General features: G+C 44.6%; 1 protein-coding gene across 1 annotated transcript in view; it reads right to left on the bottom strand.

Moving 5' to 3' along the window:
* Positions 1-20,676, bottom strand: part of TMEM154 (transmembrane protein 154) — a 48,836-nt gene extending 28,160 nt beyond the window's left edge. Inside the window, exon 1 of the mRNA XM_029076411.2 lies at positions 20,585-20,676. Within this exon, the coding sequence (XP_028932244.1) occupies positions 20,585-20,642 (58 nt within the window). The 5' untranslated portion in view covers positions 20,643-20,676. The remainder of the gene's footprint in view (positions 1-20,584) is intronic.
* Between the last annotated feature and the right edge of the window lie 5,755 nt (positions 20,677-26,431).

Raw genomic sequence — 26,431 nt, 5'->3', positions numbered from 1 at the left:
AGTGAGATTACTAGACTGCTGCCTCCCTGGCCCCTGGAAAACAAGATACATATCAAGGGCTTTGCCTAATTAAATCCCCTGGGGCAGCCTCCAATTAATCAGAAAGCAGCTTCGATGACAAGATTTTAATTTAATAAAATATATTTTAAAAAGCTTTAGGAGAGTTCTTGTCCGGCTGGACATCTGGTCCTTGATTAAGAAGAATTCCACTGGAACGTTTGGGTGAGGTCATAGGGCCTGGTCTCAGGGGTTTGCTCCCCACCCAGAAAGCTTTCCCAGCCAGGGGATGAATTATCTGGTAGCTGCGCAGCAGTCCCAAGGAGTTGAGCAGATGACAATGACGGCAGGGTGGGAGGGAGCTCTCCGTCCTGTTATTGTTACAAAGCCAGGTGTTCCCAGCCCAGGCTGATCCCACTGGGGTGGTCTCAGGGCAGGGAAAAGATGAGCTTCCCCTGCCAGAGTCAGCCAGGGCTGCAGACGCTTAGGTACTATTGTATATGGCTTGACTGGATTGCTAATGGCTTTTGCAGCACATTACTCTCTTTCCTTCAATGCATCATTCCTCCTTGTCTCAAACAGCTTTCTCTTTCTCCTTCAAGGTTCTGAAGCAAATTCTGAACCCACTCAATCAAGGAGAGGCTTTAGTGAATTCCTCCAAATTCTCATACTTCAAGTATACCTCAATTCTTATACTTCATTACTTGCCAAGCAGTGTCACAGGAATGGCTGCTACACTCACAGTGTGATTAGGCCATGATACAAAATAATTGCTTTATGGTTTAACAAGGGTGGCAAATTCTTGTTCATTCATTCAATAGTATTTATTGAGTGCTTCCTATGTGCAGAGCACTGTACTAAGAGCTTGGAGTACACAATTCGGCAACAGATAGAGACAATCCCTGCCCCGTAACGGGCTCACAGTAACTGGCCACTCTGCCGCTGTGGGACGAAGGACAAGGGAGGCATCTGTAAGTGAAACTATTGTCAAATGATGCAGCGTTCTTTGATTTCTGTCACAGGAAGCACCTTGGTTAGATGAGTCAGGGTGCAAATTCAGAGCAGCTTCTCATCTTGAAGGATGCAGGAGAAGGGACAGTAGGAAAAAGGATGAGAAAAGTATGAGACACTTGGGGACGACTAAAGAAAACTCTCTCTCCTTCTACGCACCATCCCTCCTTGACTCAAATGGCTTTCTCTTCTTCAAGGTTCTGAAACAAATCCTGACCTCAATCAAGAATGAGAGGCTTTAGTGAATCCCTCCAAATTCTTATACTTCAGAGGAGTGGCTACTGCAAAGAAGTGCCACAGGAATGGCTGCTACACTCACGGTGTTCATTCAGTAGTATTTAATGTATTTATTGAGCACTTACTATGTGCAGAGCACTGTACTGATTAGGCCATGAAACAGAATAGCTGCTTTAAGGTATAAGAAGGGAGCAACTCTTGTAATCTGCTACTCTGCTTCTGTGGGATGAGGGAGCCATCTGGAAGTGAAACTGTTGTAAAGTGAAAAGCGTCAAGTGAGATGTGGCCTTCTTTGATTTCTCTCACCGGAAGTACCCCGGTTAGATGAGTCAGGGCACAAATTCAGAACAGCTTCTTATCTTGGAGGATGCAGGAGAGGGAACAGTCGTAAAACTGATGAGAAAAGTATGAGATACTTAGGGACGACTAAAGAAAAGGAAAACAGAAAAAGAAGAAAGCTGAGAAGCAGTTCTGAGGAGTCTTTAGCAAACTTATTTACTTCAGGAGATGTTGCCAATGGCTTGGTCTCCTTGCCACTGTAACAGCAGGTGAATGGTCTACCTTCACAACTGAAGAAGACAGTTGTGATGGATTCTTTGACTCCTTTTTACATCTGGCCTGATTTTTCCTTTCTCTCTCTTGTTCTGTAGGTCTGCCCCCTTTTCCTGTCCAGCTTTTATCTCTCTCTCACTCCTCCACATGCACTTGGGCCATTATTCACTGTTTTCACTTTTTCTTCTCCATACCACCGCTCTCTCCACCTTCAAAGCATTATTAAGATCACATCTCCTCCAAGAAGCCCTCCCTGATTAAGCCCTCTTTTCCCTGGCTCCCGCTCCCTTTTGCATCATCTATGCACTTGGATCTGTGATCTTCAGACATTTGTTATTCACTCCACCCCCAACCCCACAGCATTTAGGTACAGATCTTTAAATTATATATTAGAAAGTACTTATCTATTTATATTAATGTCTGTCTCCCCCTTTAAACTGTAAGCTCATTATGGGCAGGGAACCTGTCCGTTGATTCTGTTGTATTGTACTCTCTGGAGTGCTTAGTACAGTGCTCTGCACAAAGTAAGTGCTCAGTAAATACCACTGATTGATTAATTGATACTTCCATATTGAAAAGTCAGCCTTTTCCCTCCCTAATAGCTTTGATTTTCTTATTAATAAAATGAGTGAGCTATGGATCAGTGGGTCCCTATAAGAAGCGGCGTGGCTTGCAGAAAGAGTCTGGGCTTGGGAGTCAGAGGTCATGGGTTCTAAATCCCAGCTCCGCCACTTATCAGCTGTGTGACTTTGGGCAAGTCACTTAACTTCTCTGTGCCTCAGTTACCTCATCTGTAAAATGGCGATTAAGACTGTGAGCACCACGTAGGACAACCTCATTACCTTATATCTACCCAGTGCTTAGAACAGTGCTTGGAGCATAGTAAGTGCTTAAATGCCATTATTATTATTATCATTATTATTAATATTTTGAGGACCCAACCTGACTTTGTGGGTTTGTCCCACGTCCTGATGTCCTGAAAGGCCTGACTGAGGAGGGCAGGCTAGAATCCTTCAGGCCAAGGGTGCTGGAGGGCTATGGTAGCCACTGCTGCCAGCACCATCAATGCCTCAGAGCCATGACTAGGAGAGAGCAGTATGAGGAGCCGCTGTAGCGGCAGCAACCTTGTCCTAGCAGAAACAATGATTATAAATAATAATGGTGATATCCGTTAAGTGCCCACTGTATACCAAGCACTGGGGTAGATACAAGACAATCAAGTTGGACACAACCCCTGTCCTTCATTCATTCATTCAATAGTATTTATTGAGCGCTTACTATGTGCAGAGCACTGTACTAAGCGCTTGGAATGTGCAATTCGGCAACAGATAGAGAAATCCCTGCCCAATGATGGGCTCAGGGTCTAATCGGGGGAGACAGACGGCAGAGCAAAACAGAAGACAACAAAAACAACATTAGCATGATAAATAGAATCAAGGGGATGTACACCTCATTAACAAAATAAATAGGGTAATAAGTAATATATTCAAATGAGCACAGTGCTGAGGGGAAGGGAAGAGGAAAGGGGGAGGAGAGGATGGAGGGGGAGCAGAGGGAAAAGGGGGTGCTCAGTCTGGGAAGGCCTCTTGGAGAAGGTCCTACATGCGGTTCACCACCTAAGTGGGAGGGAGTAGGACTTAATCCCCATTTTACAGCTGAGGAAACTGAGGCACAGAGCAGTTATTTGACTTGCCCAAGATCACACAGCAGGCAAGTAGCTGAGCTGAGATTAGAATGCAGGTGTACTCACCCCCAGTCCAGTGTGCTTTGCCTTAGGTAACACTGTTTCTCAACCTCAACTGCATTGCAGCTGAAAACAGGAGAGATTGTGGTGAATGAAGGTCGAGGAAGTGGTGAGTGGAGAGTTGCAGAGAAGGGGGAGATAAGCCCTTCTGCCTCCTCCATCCTTATCTTTCCCCCACAGCCTCTTCCTCCTCTCCTCTTTCAATATCTCCTCATTTACCTCCTGGAAAGGACACAGGCCTGGGAGTCAGAAGACTTGGATTTTAGTCTCAGCTGGGCCACTGACCTGCTGCACGACCTTGGGCAAGTCACTTAAAATTTACAAATGAGGGAACTGAGATATAAAATAGAGAGGATGATGCCTGCCTCTCCCTACTTCACAGGATCTTGTTGAGATAAATGAGATCATTGGTGTGCAAGCTCTTGGGAAAAATAAAAATAGGGCTCTACTAATTGAAGACATCATTTTTCTCATTATTCTCCTCACTCACTCCCCTTCGTTCTCTCTCTCTCCCCCCCCCCTTCCCTCCCTCCCTTCCTCCCTCTCCCTCTCACTGTCTATTCTTCAGGCTGTACCCCATCCTGTTTGATTTCTCCCAAACCTAGTTACCTTATTCAAGGAGGTCTGCTTGAACCGAGGAGAACCAAACTCAATCAGATAACTCTTCAATTATCAATAGTATTTATTGAGTCCCTATTGGGTCTGAAGTACTGAACTATGTGCTTGGGAGAGTTGTCTAGCTAGCAATCAAGAATTAATTGCACTTCCTGCTCTCTGAAGGAAAAAGAGTGTGCTGAAACACTCATATCATTATCTTATCCCTTTCTGCACTCTCAAATCAGGACATTCTGCCCCATATTCCAGTCACTCATCCATTTTCTCCCTTTTATTGTCGGGAAGACATACATACTTCAAAGACGGAAGAGACGCCCTGTTATAATGGGACTGCTTCAAGGGTCTCCATCACCTTGCCCCCTCCTACCTCTCCTCCCTTCTCTCTTTCTACTGCCTACCCCGCACGCTACGCTCCTCTGCCGCCCGCCTCCTCACCGTCCCCCTTTCTCGCCTATCCCGCCGTCGACCCCTGGGCCACGTCCTCCCGCGATCCTGGAATTCCCTCCCTCCTCACCTCCGCCAAACTAATTCTCTTCCCCTCCTCAAAACCCTACTTAAAGCTCACCTCCTCCAAAAGGCCTTCCCAGACTGAGCTCCCCCTTTTCCCTCTGCTCTCTCTGCTCCCTCTCTACCCCTGCCCCCTTCACCTCTCCTCAGCTAAGCCCTCTTTTCCCCCCTTTCCCTCTGCTCCTCCCCCTCCCCCTTCCCCTCCCCTACTGGTCTGCTCAATTGTATATATTTTCATTACCCTATTTATTTTGTTAATGAGATGTGCATCACCTTGATTCTATTTATTTGCTATTGTTTTAATGAGATGTTCATCTCCTTGATTCTATTTATTGCTATTGTTTTTGTCTGTCTGTCTCCCCCAGTTAGACTGTAAGCCCGTCAAAGGGCAGGGACTGTCTCTATCTGTTACCGATTTGTACATTCCAAGCGCTTAGTACAGTGCTCTGCACATAGTAAGTGCTCAATAAATACTATTGAATGAATGAATGAATAAGCTGGGTCATCTGAGCACCTCACGGTAGTAAGGTGTCAGCAGCCGAGGCCCTTACACCTATGTTTGAAGTTCTCAAAATTTCAGTCCTTTAATCTTCTAACAATAATAATAATAACTGTGGTATTTGTCAAGGGCTTACTATATGCCATGCACTGTACTAAGTGCTGGGCTGGATCCAAGCAAATCTGGTTGGACACAGTCCCTGTCCCTCATGGACTCACAGTCTCAATCCCCATTTTGCAGATCAGGGAAGTGAGGCACAGAGAAGTGAAGTGACTTCCCTAAGACCACACAGCAGACAAGTGGCTGAGCCAGGATTAGAACCTGTGACCTTCTGACTCCCAGGCCTGTGGTCTATCCACTACGCCATGCTACTTGGTTTTGGAAGTCCAGGGAAGTCTCTCATCTTTTTGCATATTTCCAAGGCCACAGATTGCCTCATGAATGGGCTGTCAATGGCTCCCCTTCCCTTTCCTCCAACTCTAACTCAGGCTCTATTCTTCTGACCTTTATCTGCCCTGGGATAACTCTTGGCCTTCTCAGAAGGTACTTTTGATGTAAGGAATCTGGGTCAGTGATGATGGGTGGAGAAGGAGAAATAAAGAAAAGAAAAAAAGAAAATCCTTAAGGGGAGCAATTATAACTGTAACTCATACATTGCCTGAGAATACGTTGCAACTAAATAAACACATGCAAATCCATGCAGATTTTATGTAAAACTGGGTGATCCTCCCAACTACTAAAAACCTTTGGATATAGCCCTTAAGCAAATAATAAATAATAATACTAATGATGGTATTTGTTAAACACTTACTATGTGACAGGCACTGTACTAAGCGCTAGGGTGGATACAAGCAAATTGAGTTGGACACAATCCCTGTCCCCAAGTCTCAATCCCTATTTTACAGATGAGGGAACTGAGGCCCAGGGAAGTGAAGCGACTTGCCCAGGTCATTCGGCAGACAAGCAGCGGGAGTTGGAATTAGAACTCATCACCTTCTGGCTCCCAGGCATGTGTTCTATCCACTATGACATGCTGCTTCCCAGAAACCACTACACTGTTTTCCATTCAGCCCAAACCCACCACTGCCCCCACAGACACCTGCACTAAAGTTCTTCTCCATTTCAAAGCTGTTTGATTTGAAAAGTATCACCCACTTTTCTTCAGACCCACTTCCCTCATAAAGTGCAAATGTGACAGTGATGCTTTTGGGAGGAAGTTTTGTAAAAAGGAAAGAGGACTAGGGTTTATTCTAACCTGGCTATGTCTAGCATTGTTTGAATCCTTATTACTAAGGAGGAGCTTGATCTTTAATGTAGATAAATAAACTTCTCTTTTCACTGAATATGGAACCATAACAAACAGGCCACCACTTCCATTTTCTTAAAAAAAAAAGAAGCCCAAGTCTGAGTGGTACTTTCAACACAAATCCTACCACCCTGAAAGAATCAGTCAGTGGCTGTCAATTCATTCTTCTCCACTTCAAGCAAAAACTCCTGTCCATTGTCATTAAAACACTCAATTTTCTCCCTCCTACTTATCCATTCTCTTCTCTCTCTCAACCCTGCCTCACCCTTTATTTCTCTCAACCCCGCCTCACCCTTTATTTCTCTCAAGATAGCCTACTCACTGTGACCCTTTCTCATTTCTCCTGCTGCCAATCTCTTGCTCACATCCTTGCCAAGCAGGCATTTGGGTTTTCACAGCCACCAAAAAGCACTTTTGTACATCCCTTATTCCTGGAGCACTCCCTCACCTGCATATATCCACCTTCCTTCTTCCTTCCAGCTATAAATTATTTTAGCTTCTTATAAACTCCTAGAGGGTCAGGATGGCTAAAATCTGCCCCTTCTTCTCCATCCACACTGCTACCACATTGTCCAAGCACTTATCCTATCCCACCTTGATTATTGTATCTGCCTCCTTGCTGACCTCCCTACCTCCTATCTGTCCGCACTCCAGTCCAAACTCCACTTAGGCGCCCGGGTCATTTCCCTTCAAAAATGTTCAGACCATGTTTCCCCACTCCTCAAGAAATTCCAGTGATTGCCCATCCGCCTCCACATCAAACAAAAACTCCTCCCCATTGGCTTTAAATCACTCAATCACTTTGCTCCCTCCTACATCACCTTGCTACTCTCCTTCAACTCAGTCCGCACACTTGGTTCCTCTAACACTAACCTTATCACTTTACCTCGATTTGGTCAATTTCATCACCGACTTCTGGCCCACATCCTGCCTCTGGCCTGGGATGCCCTCCCTCCTCATATCATAGACAATTGCTCTCCCCCACTTCAAAGCCTTATTGGAAGCACATCTCCTCCAAGAAGCTTTCCTTGACTAGGCCCTCCTCTGTTTTTTTCCTACTCCCTTCTGTGCAGCTCTGGCTTGTTCCCTTTATTCATCCTCCTTCCCATTCCTCACAGCACATATATAAATTTCAGTGATTTATTTATTTATGTGTGTATATTAATGTCTGTCTCCCCCTCTAAACTGTGAGCTACTGTGGGCAGGGAACGTGTCAGTTGTACTCTCCCAAGAGCTTAGCACAGTGCTTTGCACACAGTAAGCTCTCAATAAATACAATTGAATGAATGAATGTGTCTACTAATTGTTTTCTCCAGTACAGTGCTTTTCACTGAATAAATACAATTGATTGCTGAAGCAAAGACAACAGAAACTAGGTTCAAAACCAACACAAACCATAGGTAGCAATAACTAGCTCATTCTAAAGTAATTGTGAAGGGGCCAATAAAACACAGCTAAAAATATCACCCAGTGGTATTTATTGAGCACTTGCTATGTACAGAGCACTGTAATAATAATAATAATGGTATTTGTTAAGTGCTTACTATGTGTCAGGCACTAACTAAGTGCTGGGGTAGATATAATCAAATTGGGTTGGACACAGTCCCTGCCCACACGGGACTCACAGCCTTAATCCCCATTTTAGAGAAGCAGCATGGCATAGTGGACAGACCATGGGCCTGGAAGTTAGGTCATGGGTTCTATTCCTGGCTCCACCACTTGTCTGTTGTGTGACCTTGGGCAAGTCACTTCACTTCTCTGGGCCTCAGTTCCCTCATCTGTAAAATGGGGGTTGAGACTGGGAGCCCCACATGGGACAGGGACTGTGTCCAACCCAATTTGCTTGTATCCTCCCCACTGTTTAGTACAGTGCCGGTCACATTGCAAACACTTAACAAATAGCATTATTATAATTATCATTATGATTATTCCTTTACAGATGAGATAACCGAGGCACAGAGAAGCTAAGTGACTTGCCCAAGGTCGCACAGCAGATGAGTGGTGGAGCCGGGATTACAATCCAGATCCTCTGACTCCCAGGCCCGTGCTCTAACCACTAGGCCATGCTGCTTCTCTACTGCATTAAGTGCTTCAAAGAGTATAATACAGTGGAGTTCGTAGACACGCTTTCTGCCCACAAAGAGTTTACAGTCTAGAGAGGGAGACAGACCTTAAAATAAATTATGGTTATGTTCTTAAGTGCTGTGGGGCTGAGGGTGGGGTGAATAAAGGGTATGAATTCAAGGGCAAGGACAACACAGAAAGGAAGAGGTAGTAGAGGAAATGAAGGCTTAATTGGGGAAGGTCTCTTGGAGGAGATGAAATTTGAATACGACGTTTAAGCTGGGAGAGTAGTGGTCTAGTAGATATGAAGGGGAAAGGGAGATCCAAGCCAGGCAGAGGATGTGGGTGAGGTGATAGCAAATTAGACAAGGTCGAGGTATAGTGGGTAGGTTGGTGTTAGAGGAGCAAAGCGGGTGGGCTGGGCTGTAGTAGGAAATCAGTGAGGTACAATGGGAATGCAAGGTGATTGAATACTTGAAAGCTGATGGTAAGGAGTTCCTGTTTGATGTGGAGGTGGATGGGCAACCACTGGAGGTTCTTGAGGAGTGGGGGAACCTGGAATGAACTTTTTTGGAAAATGATCTGGGCAGCAGAGTGAGCATGGACTGGAGTGGGGAGAGACAGGAATCATGGAGATCAGCAAGGAGGCTGATGCCGTAGTCAAAGGAGGGATAAGATAAGTGCTTGGATCCATGTGGTATCAGCATTTTTGGATGGAGAGAAGCAGTGTGGCCTATTGCATAGAGCGTGGGCCTAGGAGTCAAAAGAACCTGGGTTCTACTCCTGGCTCTCACTGCTTATCTACTCTCACTTAATTTCTCTGGGCCTCAGTTACCTCATCTGTAAAATGAGGATTAAGTCCGTGAGACCCATGTTGTTGAGGGACTGTGTCTACCCTGATTAGCCAGTATCTACCCCAGGGCTTTGTATAGTGTCCAACATATAGTAAGTGCTTAAAGTATCATTAAAAAATAGAGGAAAAGACCGATTTTAGTGCTGGCAGAGTACTTGTGATATCACTTCTGCCTCAGCCTCCTGGTTTTTTGGAGCGCCACTGACATGGGATTTCCCGAGACCCTAGATTGAAAGGTCAAGCTTACCTTCCCTACAAACCCTCAACAGTATCAGAGGTTACAATCCTGTCCCCTTTATCCAGATAAGGTATCCAGGGATTCAGATGTGGTATTTATGAGTATCTGTTAGACAAAAGGAGGTGCTCCGGGCCCTTCTCCTCACCCCTTCAGTTTCCTGATTTACCCGAGATACACAAAAAGCTTCTGTTAGCTTCTGTCTGCTTCTACCCCATTGTCTGCATTGGAGGCCCAGTCTGGGTGTGTTTTTTTACAGACAATCCTTAGTGTGGCTTCCCTCTCCCAGTCTCCTTCCCTCCCTCCCTCTCCCAAGGAGCTTCTCCTCCCACTCGGTCCCATGAAGGGAAAAGAGCATTTACATGCATCCGAGCCTTGTATACGAATTTTACATGAAAAAAGGGAGGTTGGGCCCCAGACCTTTTCTAAAGGATTTAAATAAAAAAGGACAAATGAGCTTGCTCTACATGGTTTCCCTTCACCCTGCCTTTTCTTAGAAAGCAATTCCCCTGGACAGTGGGGGAGTCCCGTTCTATTTCAGGTTTCCCAAGACTCACCTAAGAACAGACAGGGAATCGTAGTTGGCTACATGCCTACTGACCGAGGGGGTTTGCTTGAGTAAGATAAAATCGAGGAAAGAGGAGCAAACCCATTCAAGTGAGTTTTCAGCTTGAATCAGCTTCCTCCTTCCCCACCCACCACCAGCAGGATTTGCTGCACTGGTGCTGTTGTCCAGGGGGCATAGGTATAGATGAACCAGCAGAATTCAATCAATCCAGTCATATTTATTCATTTATTCATTCATTAAATCATATTTATTGAGCACTTATCCTATGCAGAGTACTGGGAGAGTACTCTTGGGAGAGTACAACAGAGTTAATAATGTTGGTATTTGTTAAGTGCTTACTATGTGCTGAGCACTGTTCTAAGCACTGGGGTAGACACAGGGGAATCAGGATGTCCCACGTGAGGCTCACAGTTAATCCCCATTTTACAGATGAGGTAACTGAGGCACAGAGAAGTTAAGTGACTTGCCCACAGTCACAGAGCTGACAAGTGGCAGAGCTGGGATTCGAACTCATGACCTCTGACTCCAAAGCCCGTGCTCTTTCCACTGAGCCACGCTGCTTCCCAGAGTTGGTAGACCTGTTCCCTGCCCACAGTGAACTTACAGTCTAGAAGAGGAGAATTTTGTCTACAGTCTCCAGGGCCACTGGGTTTTGACTGACTCTCTAGAACAGTGCCAGAAGGGTCTCCAGTCTCTCACTTACAGGGGCTCTCCAGGAGGCTAGTCTAAAATCAAAGGTTTAGTTGGTTCTGCTAAGTGGTACAGAACATCTCATCCTTTTGGCCACTACTTCTGAAGCGGGGGATGGAGATTCATTCATTCTATCTTATTTATTGAACACTTACTGTGTGCAGAGCACTGTACTAAGTGCTTGGGAAAGTACAATACAGCAATAAAGAGAGACAATCCCTGCCCACAACAAGCTCACAACAGTCCAATCAAGTCAAGAAGCAGCGTGGCCTAGCAGATAGAGCATGGGCCTGGGAGTCAGAAGGACCTGGGTTTGATCTCGGCCCTGCCTCTTGTCTTTTGTGTGACTTTGGGCAAGCCAATTCACTTCTCCGTACCTCAGCTACCTCATCCGACTCCCAGGCCCGTGCTCTATCCACTAGGCCACCTGGGGCCACTGGTCCTCTCCCCATCCTCATTACCCTCATCCCTCTCTCATCCTCCCATTGGACTATTACAGTTCCCCTTGCATTCCCACTGTTCCAAATCCATCCATCAATTAATCAGTGGTATTTATTGAGTGCTTACTATGTGGAGAGCACTGTACTAAGAGCTTGGGAGAGTACAATACAACAGAATTAGCAGACACGGTCCATCCACTGGGTGCCCTCTGCTAGCCCACTGCTGCCCTTGGTTGGCCTCATGCCTAGCTGCCTCTGCTGTGGCCATCCAGGCCCTGACTCACAGGCTTGCTACACTCACCTGCTTGCTGTGCTACCCTCCAGTTCCTAGCCACCATTCCCATACATAATGGCCCTTCACACTGGGGGCAGGTGGTGAACTAGTTGCCCTAGCTCAACCCTGCCCACCCCATTCACTCATTCATTCATTCAATCAATTGCATTTATTGTATTGTGTGCAAAGCACCGAAACACTGTACTAAGAGCTTGGGAGAGTACAATATAACAATTAAACAGGCACATTTCCTGCCCACAACAAGCCTACAGTCTAGAGAGACAGACATTAATATAACAAATAAATTCACAAATAAATCCCCCTGCCTAGGCCTGTATTTTGTTGTTGTTCTTTTTTTTTTATGGTATTTGTTAAGTGCTTACTATGTGACAGGCACTGTACTAGGTGCTGGGGTGGATACAAGCAAACCGGGTTGGACCTAGTCCCTGTCCCACATGGGGTTGACAGTCTTAATCCCCATTATACAGATGAGGTAACTGAGGCACACAGAAGTTAAGTGACTTGCCCACGGTTACACAGCAGAAATGTGGCAGAGGCAGGATTAGAACCCATGACCTCTGACTCCCAAGCCTGTGTTCTATCCACTAGGCCACAGTCTACTCCGATATATATATGCCAATGCTGAGAAGCAGCGTGGCTCAGTGGAAAGAGCCTGGGCTTTGGAGTCAGAGGCCATGGGTTCGAATCCTACCTCTGCCACTTGTCAGATGTGCAACTCTGGGCAAGTCACTTAACTTCTCTGTGCCTCAGTTACCTCATCTGGAAGATGGGGATTAAGACTGTAAGCCTCACGTGGGACCTGATTACCCTGTATCTACCCCAGTGCTTAGAACAGTGCTCTGCACATAGTAAGCGCTTAACAAATACCAACATTATTATTTATCCTGATCTCCTATAGTGGTGGTGTATCTGGAAACCACACTACCAATTCTGAGCCCACCATTATTCCAAAAGGTAGAAAGACTTCCACAGATTTCACTTTGAATAGAGTTGGTCCCGGAGAGACATGTCATTTTGCTTTCATTTTTCCTTCTTTTTTTAACTGAGTTTTGATCATCGGAGGGAAAAAAGAATGGTGAGAATTAAATCCTGTTTTAAATCCTCCAGCTCCTAGCTAGGGTAACTTTGGACGATCAAATTGCATACATTAAATCCTCCTTTGGCACGTGGCTCAGTGCCAGACATTTTAACTTCTTCCTTTGTCTTTCTGCCTGTCCAAGGCATAAATGTGTTGCTCTACAGAGACACTACAGGCAGGTGTCTTCTAGATACAAGCCTCAGAAGTTCTTTGAAGAGTAAATGTCCCCGGGCCTTGCAACATTCATTTCAGAGGGTTTTGAAGGTGTTGCTGGCTCTCTCCTTCCCTCCCTAATGCTCTTCTCCCCTCCCTTCCCTGTGACTAGCTCTCCGCTCAGTACATGACATGGGGCAACAGGTTAAAAGCTGCCCATATGAGGAGTTTCAGTCGTGCCCTTGGGGAAGGAACTTAGCATAGGCCACATTGATGATATTACTGTGAGTAAAATGACTTGGGGGTTTTGAGGTGTTTTTTTTTTTTGCAATTTTCAAAGTCAAATATCACATTGCTCAAGAGATCAAGAAGGAAAAGAGGCAGTCTTGAATTACTAGCCATGCCCTTGTGTACCTTTCTCCACCCCATTGGCACCAACTCCATGGTGGTGATGGAAGTGATCATCCATAGGACTGACGGGGTCCGGGGGAGTCGCATACCTTTCCCACACACTACCTCCCCCAACCAGCCCCGGTTTATGATGGCAGGAGCTCATCGCTCTGGGCATTTTAAAATGAATGCCAGGGCAGGATTGACACATGAGGAGTTAGGGAGAGGTATTGGCATGAGGGGGTGTCAGAAGGAATGGCAGGGGATGGAAAAGCAGCATGGCCTAGTGGAAAGAGCATAGGCCAGGAAGTCAGAGGACCTGGGTTTGAATCCCAGCCCTGACACGTCTGCTATGTGACCTTAGGCAAGTCACTTCACTTCTCTGTGCCTCAGTTACCTCACCTGTAAAATGGGAATTAAATCCTACTCCCTCCTACTTAAACTGTGAGCCTCATACGCAATAGAGACTGTGCTCAACCTGATTATCTTGCATATATCCCACTGCTTAGTTCAGTGCTTGGGACACCGTAAATGCTTAACAAGTTTCAATCAGTGAGTTGTATTTTTTGAGAACTTTCTGTGTGCAGAGCATTCTTCAAAGCACTTGGGAAAGTACAATGGAACAATATACCAGACACATCCCCTGCCCACAGTAAGCTTATAGTCTAGAGGGGAAGATGGGCATTAATATAAATATTATTATTATTATACTCCAGGAGGGTGAAATGACAATGTTACACCAAGGCCCTAGTTTTGGTCCAGTGGAAAGGGACTACTCTGGGAATCAGAAGATCTAGGTTTAAAACCCAGTTTGAACTGCAGCTGGCTAGACTTGGGCCAAAGACTTACACCTGCACTTTGCAAAATGCCACACACCTCCCTCCTTATTCGCTTGCTATATTCTCAGTCCTGGTGGTTACATGACTGACAGAGGTGACAGAGTAAGAGTCATGAAATGCCAGCCACTAGTGCTATATCATTTCCTCGGTGCATGTTTTCTGTCAATGTCATATTTATTGAATGCTTACTGTGGGCAGAGAGTAAGCACTTGGGAGAGTAATAATAATAATAATGTTGGTATTTGTTAAGCGCTATGTGCAGAGCACTGTTCTAAGCGCTGGGGTAGATACAGAGAAATCAGATTGTCCCACGTGAGGCTCACAGTTAATCCCCATCTTACAGATGAGATAACTGAGGCACAGAGAAGTTAAGTGACTTGCCCACAGTCACACAGCTGACAAGTGGCAGAACTGGGAGTCGAACCCATGACCTCTGACTCCGAAGCCCAGGCTCTTTCCACTGAGTCACGCTGCTTCCCCCGAGGACAATGTACAATTGAGTACAATGTAACAGATCCGGTAGACATGTTCTCTGCCCACAAGCAGTCTAAAGCCTAGAGAACTTCTTCAGACTTGACACCTCAGGACTAAGGCTCCTATGTCATTCCTGATAGGAGGCTCCGTCATCATTGCCCACATCCAGCTGGGCAGTGGCCTGAGTGACTAGAGCTAGGGTGGTGAGGGGTTATGGGTAGAAATTTCACCAGAACTCCTCCTTCTCATGACTTCCTTCCTTGTGCCTTCCTCCCTCCTTAATGGTCCCCTGTGATGCCAATAAGTTTGTAGCCAGGCTGCTAATTCAGATGAGAGAGTCTGTTTTAGAGGACTGGTGGTAGCCCTGGAAAGATTGTGTGGACAGGTGGGTTGGGAAGAATAGAGGCAGCAGGAACCCCTAACCCATCTGTCACCTCCCCTTTCACCCTCCCCACACCATAGTTCAACACCCCCTGGACTCTCTCTCCCCCAGGGCCAGAAGCAAGCCCTGAAGAGAGTAGGGCCCCAGGTTTGTCTTTAAATGAGTTCCTCCCCTGAAGGCCATCATCAAAATGGCAGCTGCCAAGACTCTTATTTTCTTCCTAGTGAATGTCTGTCAAGATATTACATTAGGGTACAGACCCACTTTTGTCATTGCAGGTTGGTGGATCAGAGCTAGCCCCACTAAAATAACAGGTGACGAGGTCTGGTTGGACACTAGGGAATACCTTTCTTCCATTTTGTTGCTGCTTTGAATTAATGAGACTTTACTGTACCTGAATTTTAAGAAACTGACTGGCCTAGGACCCTCTTGTGGCATGTGTCTGGCATGTGTCTCGTGCTACCTTGCTCATTTATCTCCTCTGTGCTTCTGTTTCTGTTCCCTACTAATAGGATAAAGGTCTGAGCGGTTTCTTAATACTCCTCCGTTCTCGTAAAGGTTGTGTTTGTGTAAAATCTCATATTAAGGAAAATTCACAATGTGCAAGGCTGAATCCATCCTTCATACCCCCAGACCCGCACCATCCTATATCACAGAGGGCTTGTGTTGGTGGAAAAATCTCCTCAAATTCTCTACCCAAATTCTGGCCCAAAACATGCCTCCTGGCAGAAATGGGTGTCGCTCTTTAAAACAAAGGCAGGTGTTTTGACCTATTTGACTTTAACCCACTACACCTATCTCATGACAACCAGTTGCCTCCCTCCCACATAGACTGTGAGCCCATCATTGGGCAGGGATTGTCTCCTCCAGAAAGCCTTCCCTGACTACTCTTTCATATCCCCATCCTATTTTCCCTCCCTACTCTGTGACCAGTACCCTTAAGTCGGTAGCACTTACAGCTTCTCATACACTACTCATTTGTATATATTTTTATTACCCAATTTATTTTGTTAATGAGATGTACATCCCCTTGATTCTATTTATTGCTATTGTTTTTGTCTCTCTCCCCCGATTAGACTGTAAACCCGTCAGTGGGAAGGGATTGTCTCTATCTGTTGCCGAATTGTACATTCCAAGCACTTAGTACAGTGCTCTGCACATAGTAAGCGCTCAATAAATACTACTGAATGAAAACAGCCTTATTGAAGGCATGTCTCTTCCAAGAGGCCTTTCCTGACTAAGCCCTGCGTTTCTCTTCTCCCACTACCTTCTGCATCACCTTGACTTGCTCTTTGTATTCATTCCCCCTCCCAGACCCACAGCACTTAGGTACATATCTGTAATTTATTTATTTATTCATATTAATGTCTGTCTCCCCCAGTAGACTGTAAACTCATTTGTGGGCAGGGAATGTTTATTGTTATACTGTACTTTACCAAATGCTAAGGGCAGTGCATTACACTGAGTAAGCGCTCTATAAATACAATTGAATGAATGAATGAATGAATAGCACTTAGGTACTAACCTTGACCTCTCAACTTCTCAACACTTACCTACATATCTTAATACTCCGTTGCTTTCCTGACCTGTAATTTATTTTAATATTTTTCTCCCTGACCCCTCAACTTCTCAACGCTTACCTACATATCTTTATACTCCATTGCTTCCCCGACATGTAATTTATTTTAATATTTTTCTCCCTGTCTAGACTGTTAGTGCCTTGAAGGCAGGGATCATGTTTACAAACTGTACTGTAACAATAATAATGATGGTATTTGTTAAATGCTTACTCTGTGCCAAGCACTGTTCTAAGCACTGGCGTAGATAAAAGGTTATCGGGTTGTCCCACATGTGGCTCACAGTCTTAGTCCCCATTTTACAGATGAGGTAACTGAGGCATAGAGAAGTTAATAATAATAATAATAATAACAAAAATAATGGTATTTGTTAAGCGCTTACTATGTGCAGAACACTGTTCTAAGTGCTGGGGTAGATAAAGGGTAATCAGATTGTCCCATGTGAGGCTCACATTTTTTAAACCCCATTTTTACAGATGAGGTAACTGAGGCACAGAGAAGTTAAGTGACTTGCTGAGGTCACACAGCAGACAAGTGGTGGAGCCAGGATTAGAACCCACGACCTCTGACTCCCAAGCCTGGGCTCTTTCCACTAAGCTACACTGCTTCTCTAGCTAAATTAAGTGACTTGCCCAAGGTCACAAGGCTGACAAGTGGCAGAGCCAGGATTCAAACCCACAATCTCTGACTCCCAAGCCCATGCTCTTTCCACTAAGCCACGCTGCTTCTCATATTATACTCTCTCAATCACATAGAACAGTGATCTGCAGCAAGTAAATGTTTAGTAAATAGCACTGATGGATGGATTGATCAATGTGGAGAAGCAGTGAGGATTAGCGGAAAGAGCATGGGTTTGGGAGTCAGAGGACGTGGGTTCTAATCCCGGCTCCGCCACTTGTCTGCTGTATGACCTTGGACAAGCCACGTCACTTCTCTTAGAGCAGTACTAGCGCTGAGAACAGTGTTTGGCACATTGTAAGCGCTTAACAAATGCCATTACTATTATTATTATTCTCTATGCCTCCGTTTCCTCATCTATGAAATGGGGATTAAGACTGTGAGCCCCACGTGGGACAACCTGATGACCATGTATCTACCCCAGCGCTTAGAAAAGTGCTTGGCACATAGTAAGCTCTTAACAAATACCACCATTGTTCTTATTATTGTCGCCTTTCTTCTACCAGGGACCATCTCAGCATCAGCTCTTGTTGGGTCCCCACTTGTAGTAACTCCTGAGGTTCATTTCACCTTTGGCCACTGCCTCATTTTTGGAAAGCCGTGGTGGGTGTAGAGCTGTGCTGAAGCTGAGGCAGATCAAGAAGCTGTAAAAGGCTCTGCTGGTGAGGAGCCGGGGAATGGGGGACATGGGACAAGCTGATTACCCTGTATCTACCCCAGCGCTTAGAACAGTGCTCTGCACATAGTAAGCGCTTAACAAGTACCAACATTATTATATGCTAGTGCTCAGTGAGGGAGAAGAAACTTGGGAATGCCTAAACTTGGCTCTGGTGGGTGAGCAATGTAACCTTTCACATAAAATGCCACCCAGAGGCACAGTGCATTCTTGAGAACGTGCCACTACAAACACTGTAATTACCTTGATTATCCCTGGTAATGAAAGACAAGGGTAGCATGGGGTAATGAAACCTACAGATAAAACTAAATACTCCTTTAGTGAATAGTTTCTACCCCTCCTTCCCCCACCTTCATCAAGCCTTTTCACTGAGATATCGAGGGGCTCTCAAATTAACCAATTTAAGTTTTACCTCCTCTTCGGTGCTGCTGCCCACCTAGGAAATGACTAGAGGGGGAAAGAGAAGAGAAAGAGGACACCTGAGCCATCCACAAACCGGGCAGTCAATCCAGAATTGGGTGTGTTGTCTGATCAGATGACTGTCCTAATAATAGAGCATAGCCTACTCAAAAGAGCCCGGATCTGGGAATCAGAGGACCTGGGTTCTAACGCCCGCTCCCTCCATCTTGGAAAAGTCACTTGGTTTCTCTGTGCCCCATTTGTAAAATGGGGATTAAATCGTATTCCCTCCTACTTAGACTGTAAACCCCATGAAGGACAGGAACTGGGTCCAACCTGATTAACTTGTATCTACATCAGCACTTTGAGCAGTGTTTGACACATAGTAAGCACTTAATTAGTACCTAAATAAATGCCAAGCACCGTGCTAAGCCCTGGGGTGAATATGTTGGTATTTGTTAAGCACTTACTATGTGCAGAGCACTGTTCTAAGTGCTGGGGTAGACACAGAGGAATCAGGTTGTCCCATGTGGGGCTCACAGTCTTCATCCCCATTTTACAGATGAGGGAACTGAGGCACAGAGAAGTTAAGTGACTCGCCCACAGTCACACAGCTGACAAGTGGCAGAGCTGGAATTCAAACTCATGACCTCTGACTCCCAAGCCCATGCTCTTTCCACTGAGCCACGCTGCTTCTCTATCAAATCGGCTTCAGTTCCTGTTCCACATGAGGCTCGTGGTCTAAATTACAATGGACTTCGCTTTAGCTCAATTCTGCATCAGGCTGGAGTAGGATCAAGAGAACCCTAGCTTTCTCTCAATACTCTCCAGCTTACTGAAGTCACTCCTGAACCTAAACACAGGAATGATTCCCACTCCCTGCACAAAAGAATGGGCTTTGATACACTCCTCTCTCTAGTACCTTTTATCTGTAAAGCACATAGATAGTCATTGCACAAACCTGTGCAAATTAAGGCCAAAACACTTTACAAACAAATCCAAATAAAAGTGATTAATGATCCTTTTTGTGTTCTACCTAGCTGATCCAAGCACTTAGGTCCTGCCTTGAGTACTGCATGGACCTCCCTGACACCCTGCCTTCTTTCTTCTCTCCAGTCCTTACTTCACTCTGCTGTCAGGATCCTTTTTCTGAAAAACCATTCAGTCCATACCTCCCCACTCCTCGAAAATCCTTTTGAGGTTTCCCATTCACCTTTGCATCACACAGAAACTTCTCACTATCAGCTTTAAGGTTCTCAAATAGCTCTCTCCCTCCCACCTTACCTCACGGAGTTCCTACTACAACTACAAGAGAATACACTCCTCTTTTCTAAAGTCTTTACCTCGATCTCATCTATTCCTTCACTGACCCCTTGGTAGTGTCCTCCCTCAGGCCTGGAACTCCTTCTTCCTTCATATCCAACAGTCCACCACTCTCCCCACCTTTGAAAACCCTCCTAAAAGCACATCTCCTCCAAGAGGCCTTCCCTGACTAAGCCCTTTATTTCCCCCATCTACCTTCCCCCCTGCATCTGCTCTACACTTGGCTATGTACCCCTTAAGCACTTTGACACTCAACCCAGCTCCACAGCACTTTATGTCCATATCTTCATACTCTTTACTCTTAATTTCTTTACTCTTAATTTCCCCTTTTGGTAATTCATTGTAATTCCCATCTCCTGCTGTACACTGTAAGCTCCATGTCAGCAGGGATCGGGTCTACCTGTTCTATGGTATTGTACTTTCCCAAGTGCTTAGTAAAGTGCTCTGCACCCAGTAAGCGCTCAATAAATACCATCGATTGGTTGATCACCAAGTCTGATGCCCCACTCAACTTCCTGTTTACATTTTGTAGTCTAATCTGTGGGTTTCTCAGCTATTTTCTTTGCAGGAGTATTTTCCTGAAGGCTTTAATCATTTTCAAGTAGTGGCTCTCAAAAACCAGCTTGCCCTCCTTTTTTAAAAGCCAATTTGCCCTTTGCCTGGTATTCGCTTCAGACTGTCGAATGTCTGCAACGCTCTTTCTTGAGTTTCATGAGAGTTCACGGCTTCTTAATGTGTCTATTAAACGTTGTAAATTACAGGGAAGCATCCGTTTCAAAAGTCAAAATATACCAGAGGGTTAAATTAAATGAAGAGAAAGGTCAGGCAGCAGAAATGAGCAAAGCAGAAAGACCCACGACCGAAGACCGCTGAGGTTTGGTCCGCTTTCGATTAAAGAATCTGATTTTCAGGGTGTTACCTTCCCAACACTGTAGCCTAGGGCACCGAACATGCCTGCATAGTTTTCTACTCCGTAACCCGAACAGACACCAGATCCCTTACCTGACCCAGCCAATCCTCCCGCTACCATCAGAGCAAAGGAGAGTAGAAAGCCCTGCATGTTACCCTCTCTGAGGGCAGCTAAGATGCTGACTGCTCGCAACCTCACGGGGATGTGAATGAACATTTCCTGTTTCCTGCCGGATTGCACCGGTGCAAACTTTCTTAAGGAGATTTGTTTGACTGTTTTTAGGAAGTGATGTAATTCAGCAGAGCCTGTCAAACCGGCAAGGCTTGCAAAAGAGAAGTGGCTCTTCCAGTGCTGATTCAGTTAGCAAGCCCCTGAAATCCCGACTGACAGCCAGTCTTCCCCACACGTCCATTTTTGGAAACCTGCTCTTTGCCAAGGTACCTGCTCTTCTGCCTCCAGACCTACAACACAGGAGCACCCCAAAAAGTTCACTCTGTCCTCCTGATGTGCATACCTCCAGGACTTCAGAGGCAGGAGAAGGAGGTGAAGGAGGAGGAGGAAAAGGAGGAGTATTTATTAAGCCCTTACTGTGTAAAGAGCACCATACTAAGTGTTGGAAAAAAAATACACGAGGAGAGTTAGACGTCAGCTTTGGCCCCCCCAGGGGCTCACAGTCTAAAAGTATGGCAGGGAAAGGATTAGTGGCACCCAGTATGAAAGATGAAGTTGTGTGGCTTAGTGGAAAGAACACAGGGTTGGTAGTCAGGAGAGCTAGATTCTAGGTCTGGCTCTGCCACATAATAATAATAATAATTGAGGTATTTGTTAAGCACTTACTATGTGCCTGGCACTGTACTAAGCACTAAGTTGGATGCAAGTAAATTGTGTTGGACACAGTTCCCATCCCACATGGGACTCACAGTCTTAATCCTCATTTTGCAGATGAGGCAACTGAGCCACAGAACTGACAAGTGACAGAGCAAGGATTAGAACCCTGGTCTATTCAATTGGCCACACTGCTTCTTGCCTGCTTAAGGACCTTGGGCATGTCACTTCACTGCTCTTGCCTCAGTTTCCCCACCTGTAAACTGGGGATTAAATAGCTGTTCTCCCTCCCTTCTTAGATGGTGAACCCCATGTGGGACAAGAACTGTGTCTGACCTGATTATCTTGTATCTATCCCAGCACTTAGTATGGTGCTTGGCACATTGTTAGTGCTGAAAAAAATACTACAATTGTTATTCTTCTGTCAGTGGGAATTAGGTAGTCTCTGCTTACAGGTAAACTATTTTAGGGAAGCACTGTGGCCTAGTGGAAAGAGCCCGGGCCCAGGAGTTAGAGGACCCGGATTTTATTCCCAGCCCTGCCACTTGTCTGCTGGGTGAACTTGGGCAAGTCATTTCACTTCCTCTGTGCCTCAGTTCCCTTATCTGCAAAGTGAGGATTCAATATCTCTGCTCCCTCGTGCTTAGAATGTGGGACCTGATTATCTTGTATTTATTTTCAGCACTTAATACAGTGCTTGGCACATAGTAAGTACTTTACTTAACAAATACAATAATAATCAGTATTATTTTTGTATCTTTTTATAACATCTCAGAGCAAATAGCAAAATGCACATAATTCCTAGATAGCTATTTTAAAAAATATAGCGGGGTCAGGAAAGCTCAAAGGGACCAGTCCACTTGCTCAGAGAACCAGGAACATTGAATTTGGTTTGCAAATTATTTTACATTAAAGTGTATTACTAGAACAATGAAATATTTATTGTGCAAGAGAGAGATCAAAGAAGTTGGAAACTTTCTTGATTTGCCCACTTTCCCATTGTTAAGGCCCAGTTTTGAATCATATTGTTCCAGCAAGTTTTTGGCAATAGTAACAGTTGTTATCCTAATCTCCTAGCTGGAAAACCAAAGCTTATGGCAAAAAAGTGAATTACCCAAGACACTGCAACTGGCATGTGGAATTCCTGGTTTCAGGTTCCCAGTCCTGGGAGTTTGTGGAATTCTCTCATCGAGCCTAGAATCCAATTCTTACAAGTGCCATTATCTGATGCTTTAGGAAAACAACTATAAATCAGTTGAAATTATTATACATATAAATCCTTTGCAACCCTGTAAAAAGGATAATTTTCCTGTAATGTCTCTGTTCTCTGAGATCTTTGTTGTGATTGAGGTTATTTTAGCCTAAAGAAAATAACAATCAATCAAAAAAATTAAAAAACCTCATGAGCTCTCTGTTGTGGGAAAAGTCATAAAGATGCCCAGTGTTCTGCTATTTCTTTCTCACATGGGAATTTGACCAGCTATTAAACTTCACAAATTTCCTCCCCTCCACCCCATCAATCAATTGATGATATCTATTGAGCTCTCATTATGTGCAGAGCACTGCATTAAGTGCTTGGGAAAGTACAATACAGCAGAGCTGGTAGATGAGCTCCTTGCCCGTAAGGAGTTTACGGGATACAGGAGAACCTATAGACCATGGTCTATTTATTCAGTCCTGATGAATTCATAGGATTCATGTCGTGTTTAAACCATGGAAACTGAGAACATCAAGACCTGAAATTTTCTAGCAAGGAGAGAGAGAGATAGGGAGAGAGGGAGAAAGAGAGGGAGAGAGGAAGAAAGAGAGAGAGAGAGAACATAGAATATATGAAAAATACCACTAGATTTCCACTATATGACTGTGATCACTATCATTATGCAGAAAAGCAAAGAAGCTGACTGCAGCAACTATTGAGGTTTCTCACTGCTCTCTTGCCAGAAAAACCCAGGCCAAAGTCCTTCTGGGCCAGCTATTGCATAGCCCCGTCATCTTAGCACTTCTGGAGTTCCCGGATGATTTGAGGCCTCAACTAGCTCCCCGAAACATGATCTGCTGTATGGAGATGCACAAAGATTCGTACTGCATTTATCAACTTTCAAAAGCATTTGATAGCATTGACTTACAAAAAACATTTGAAGTTCTGGTAGCTTTTAAGCTCTGCCACTTGCCTGCTGGGTGACCTTGGGTGAGTCATTTGCCTTCTGGATACCTCAGTTTCTTCATTTGTAAAATGGGGGTTCAATAACTGTTCCCTCTCCTACTTAAACTTGGGCTACCCATGAGGGGCAGGGTCTGTGTCCCACCAGATCATCTTGTAGCCTCCCCAATGCTTAGACTGTGTACAGTGTTTGGAACATAGAAAGAGGTTAACAAATATCACAATCAATATTATTAAGGAGGGACAGTAGAAGGGTCCCTATATTGATGGACATAAATACTACTTCAAAATGATGTTGCAAGATTTGAGAATGCTGGGAATCATCAGTACAGTACAGAACAGTACAGTGCTCTGCACACAGTAAGCGCTCAATAAATGTGATTGAATGAATGAATGAACAGCGACCAGAGATAAGAGGCTCATCCTGAACAAAGGCCATGGGCATCTTTGAGACATGCATTATAGGTCGAGCTGCAAGCAATGGTGGCTTAGGTCCTATTCGTGTATAAAAACCAGAAAAGTCTGCTGGCCACCTGCTGACTGGCTCATTATCTTTAGCAAAGCCATTAGAAAAACCTGCAACATCCAGGGTCAGTAGCAACAAGCCCTATGAAAAGTCCCAACACAAAATGTCTGTAACATGTAAGGCAAAGGGTAGTCTTCAAACCCAGGCAAAGTGGAAACAATTGCTGATTGATAAAGCACCTGGCCTTCCAGTCACCTCAGTGACACCATCAATAAGCTGGTTTCATTTGTTAACACAAATACAATGATAGAACTGTATATTTTTCTAGTTTCTTAAAATCCCCCTCTGTAAAATGTAATGCTTTATAGTTGCATTATTTTATAATATATAAAGCAAATACCAGAGTAAGACTAATTACACTATAGATTAGAAGTAGAGAAAAGTAGGAAATCAGAGCTGCAATTTGCATTCAGTACAGATTGGAAGCAACCCGTGCTTTTAAAAGAATCATTTTGTAGATCACTTTGAGCCTCCTGAAAAGGGCTAATTATTATTTTCATCATTCTCCTCTGTTGCTCTCTTCCTGCAGTTTCCACTGCCCCACTGAAAACAAGCCCATTTTTCATGGTGAGGTCACAGTGGGAGTTCTCATTTTGTTATCTTGATTTACCATCAACTACTGACACTCTGCCTCTGAGTTTTCTAGATCATCTTGTCAACCTGTAGACTTGCCACTCTAAATTTCTCTGTTACCATGACATTAGCACAGAATCTGCTTTAGTTGCATAGACTCCTTTGCCCTCTACTTCCCAGACCCTTACGGAAAAGTGTTGTTTTTATGTCTGCAAGGACCAAGTTTAGTTTGACTGAAGTCCTGTTGAATTCACTCAGTAATGGTGAAAGATTGTCATTAGACCCAATCACAGCTCCATGCTCCAGTGTTGGGATATGAGGGGGATTCTCTAATTCAGGAGCAAGAAAAATTTGGATGAACCTTTCCCTTTGGTCATGTTTGGATTCATCTAACATAAGTATCTGGAGTCGGGTTGAATCCTGTTGGTCGATTTTAGAGAGTTTGGGGCCTTGGAGGAAGCAACATATTTTTCACTCTTTTCTTTAAGTTTTAAAATAAGAAAACACCATCAGTAAAATAACCTGCAAACCATTTTGTTTCTCTAACATGGAACTGGTGTTTGAGAGCCTGTTGGCAGATCTTGGAGAAGGTGGACTGCTTTGCTATGTTTGGAAACAACAACTAAAAAAATTATAACTTGAATATAGCTTCTCTTACAGACTCTTCTTTGGCTATCTATTGCAGCACACACTAATCTGGATAGTCACACACCACCACAAACCCAGCTCAGTTTGCTACTGCAGTTTTCACATTCAAACACATGTTTATTTCATGGTCTAGTGACATCTCAGTTTGCTAATACTGAAACACTTTCAACATTTTTGATTGTTTATTTCACTACCTTGCTGCATTTTGCTTGAAACTTTTAGCGTTGGCCTGTGAGAAAAGGAAGTATCCCTGACGAACAAGTAGGTAGTTGGTTTCCTGAATCTCTCTTCTATTGAAGAAATTGGAGAAGTGGGCAGAAACATATGCCATCAGTAGAATGAAATTCTGCAAATGCAAGTGAAGGAAATACCTGTATTTGAATGCTCACTGTCTGCAGAGCCTTAGAGCCTTAGTAAATGCTATGGAGAGTTCCAAAGGTAGAAAAAGTCATGGTACCTGCCTCCTAATAGCTCACAAGAAGCAGTATGGACAAGTGGAAAGAACACGGACCTGGGCCTCAGAGGGCCTGGATTCTAATCCCGGCTCTGTCATTTGCCTGCTGTGACTTTGGATGTCACTTCACTTCTCTGGGCCTCAGTTTCCTCAGCTGTAAAATGGTATATAAAAACTTTTTTGCTCTTCCACTTAGGCTGTGAGCCCCATGTGAGACAGGGATTGCATCTGATCTGATTAATTTGTATCTACCCCAGTGTTTAAGACAGTGCTGGACACAGTGAGCATTTAACAAAAATTCTGTTATTATTAATGGGTAAAATACTGGGCCTCTCTGATTCTCATTTGCCCTATCAGATCCTTTTCATTTTCCAGAGGTGTTTATCTTTCCTATCGAATAAGTGGCAGACCAACCCAACAGTTCAGATTATCAAAGAGTTGACTAATCTCAGAGAATAGCCATTGTAGTAAAAATGATTCTCTGGCCCCGGGCCAATCTCTGACAAACTTTCTGCAGAAGACAATGGGAGTCACACCTAGTCAAGGCCTGCTGGATCAGGCCCTGTGACTCTGGTTACCTAACCAGGATGTTATTCTTCAAAATGGAAGCTGGAAAGAAAAAAAAAGGGACTACCAGGCATTCAACTCTTCTAGCCTCTCCTTGCCATCCTGTTTCCTCCTCTTGGTAGAAAGACACTTGGCACTTCTGTGGCACCCAGTCCTTGAGGATTTCTACACGTTTCTTCACTATT

Source organism: Ornithorhynchus anatinus, chromosome 12 (assembly GCF_004115215.2).
Source record: "Ornithorhynchus anatinus isolate Pmale09 chromosome 12, mOrnAna1.pri.v4, whole genome shotgun sequence".
NCBI lineage: Eukaryota > Metazoa > Chordata > Mammalia > Monotremata > Ornithorhynchidae > Ornithorhynchus > Ornithorhynchus anatinus.
The sequence above is the reverse complement of the archived record's forward strand: the minus strand, read 5'-3'. Positions and strand labels throughout refer to the sequence as shown.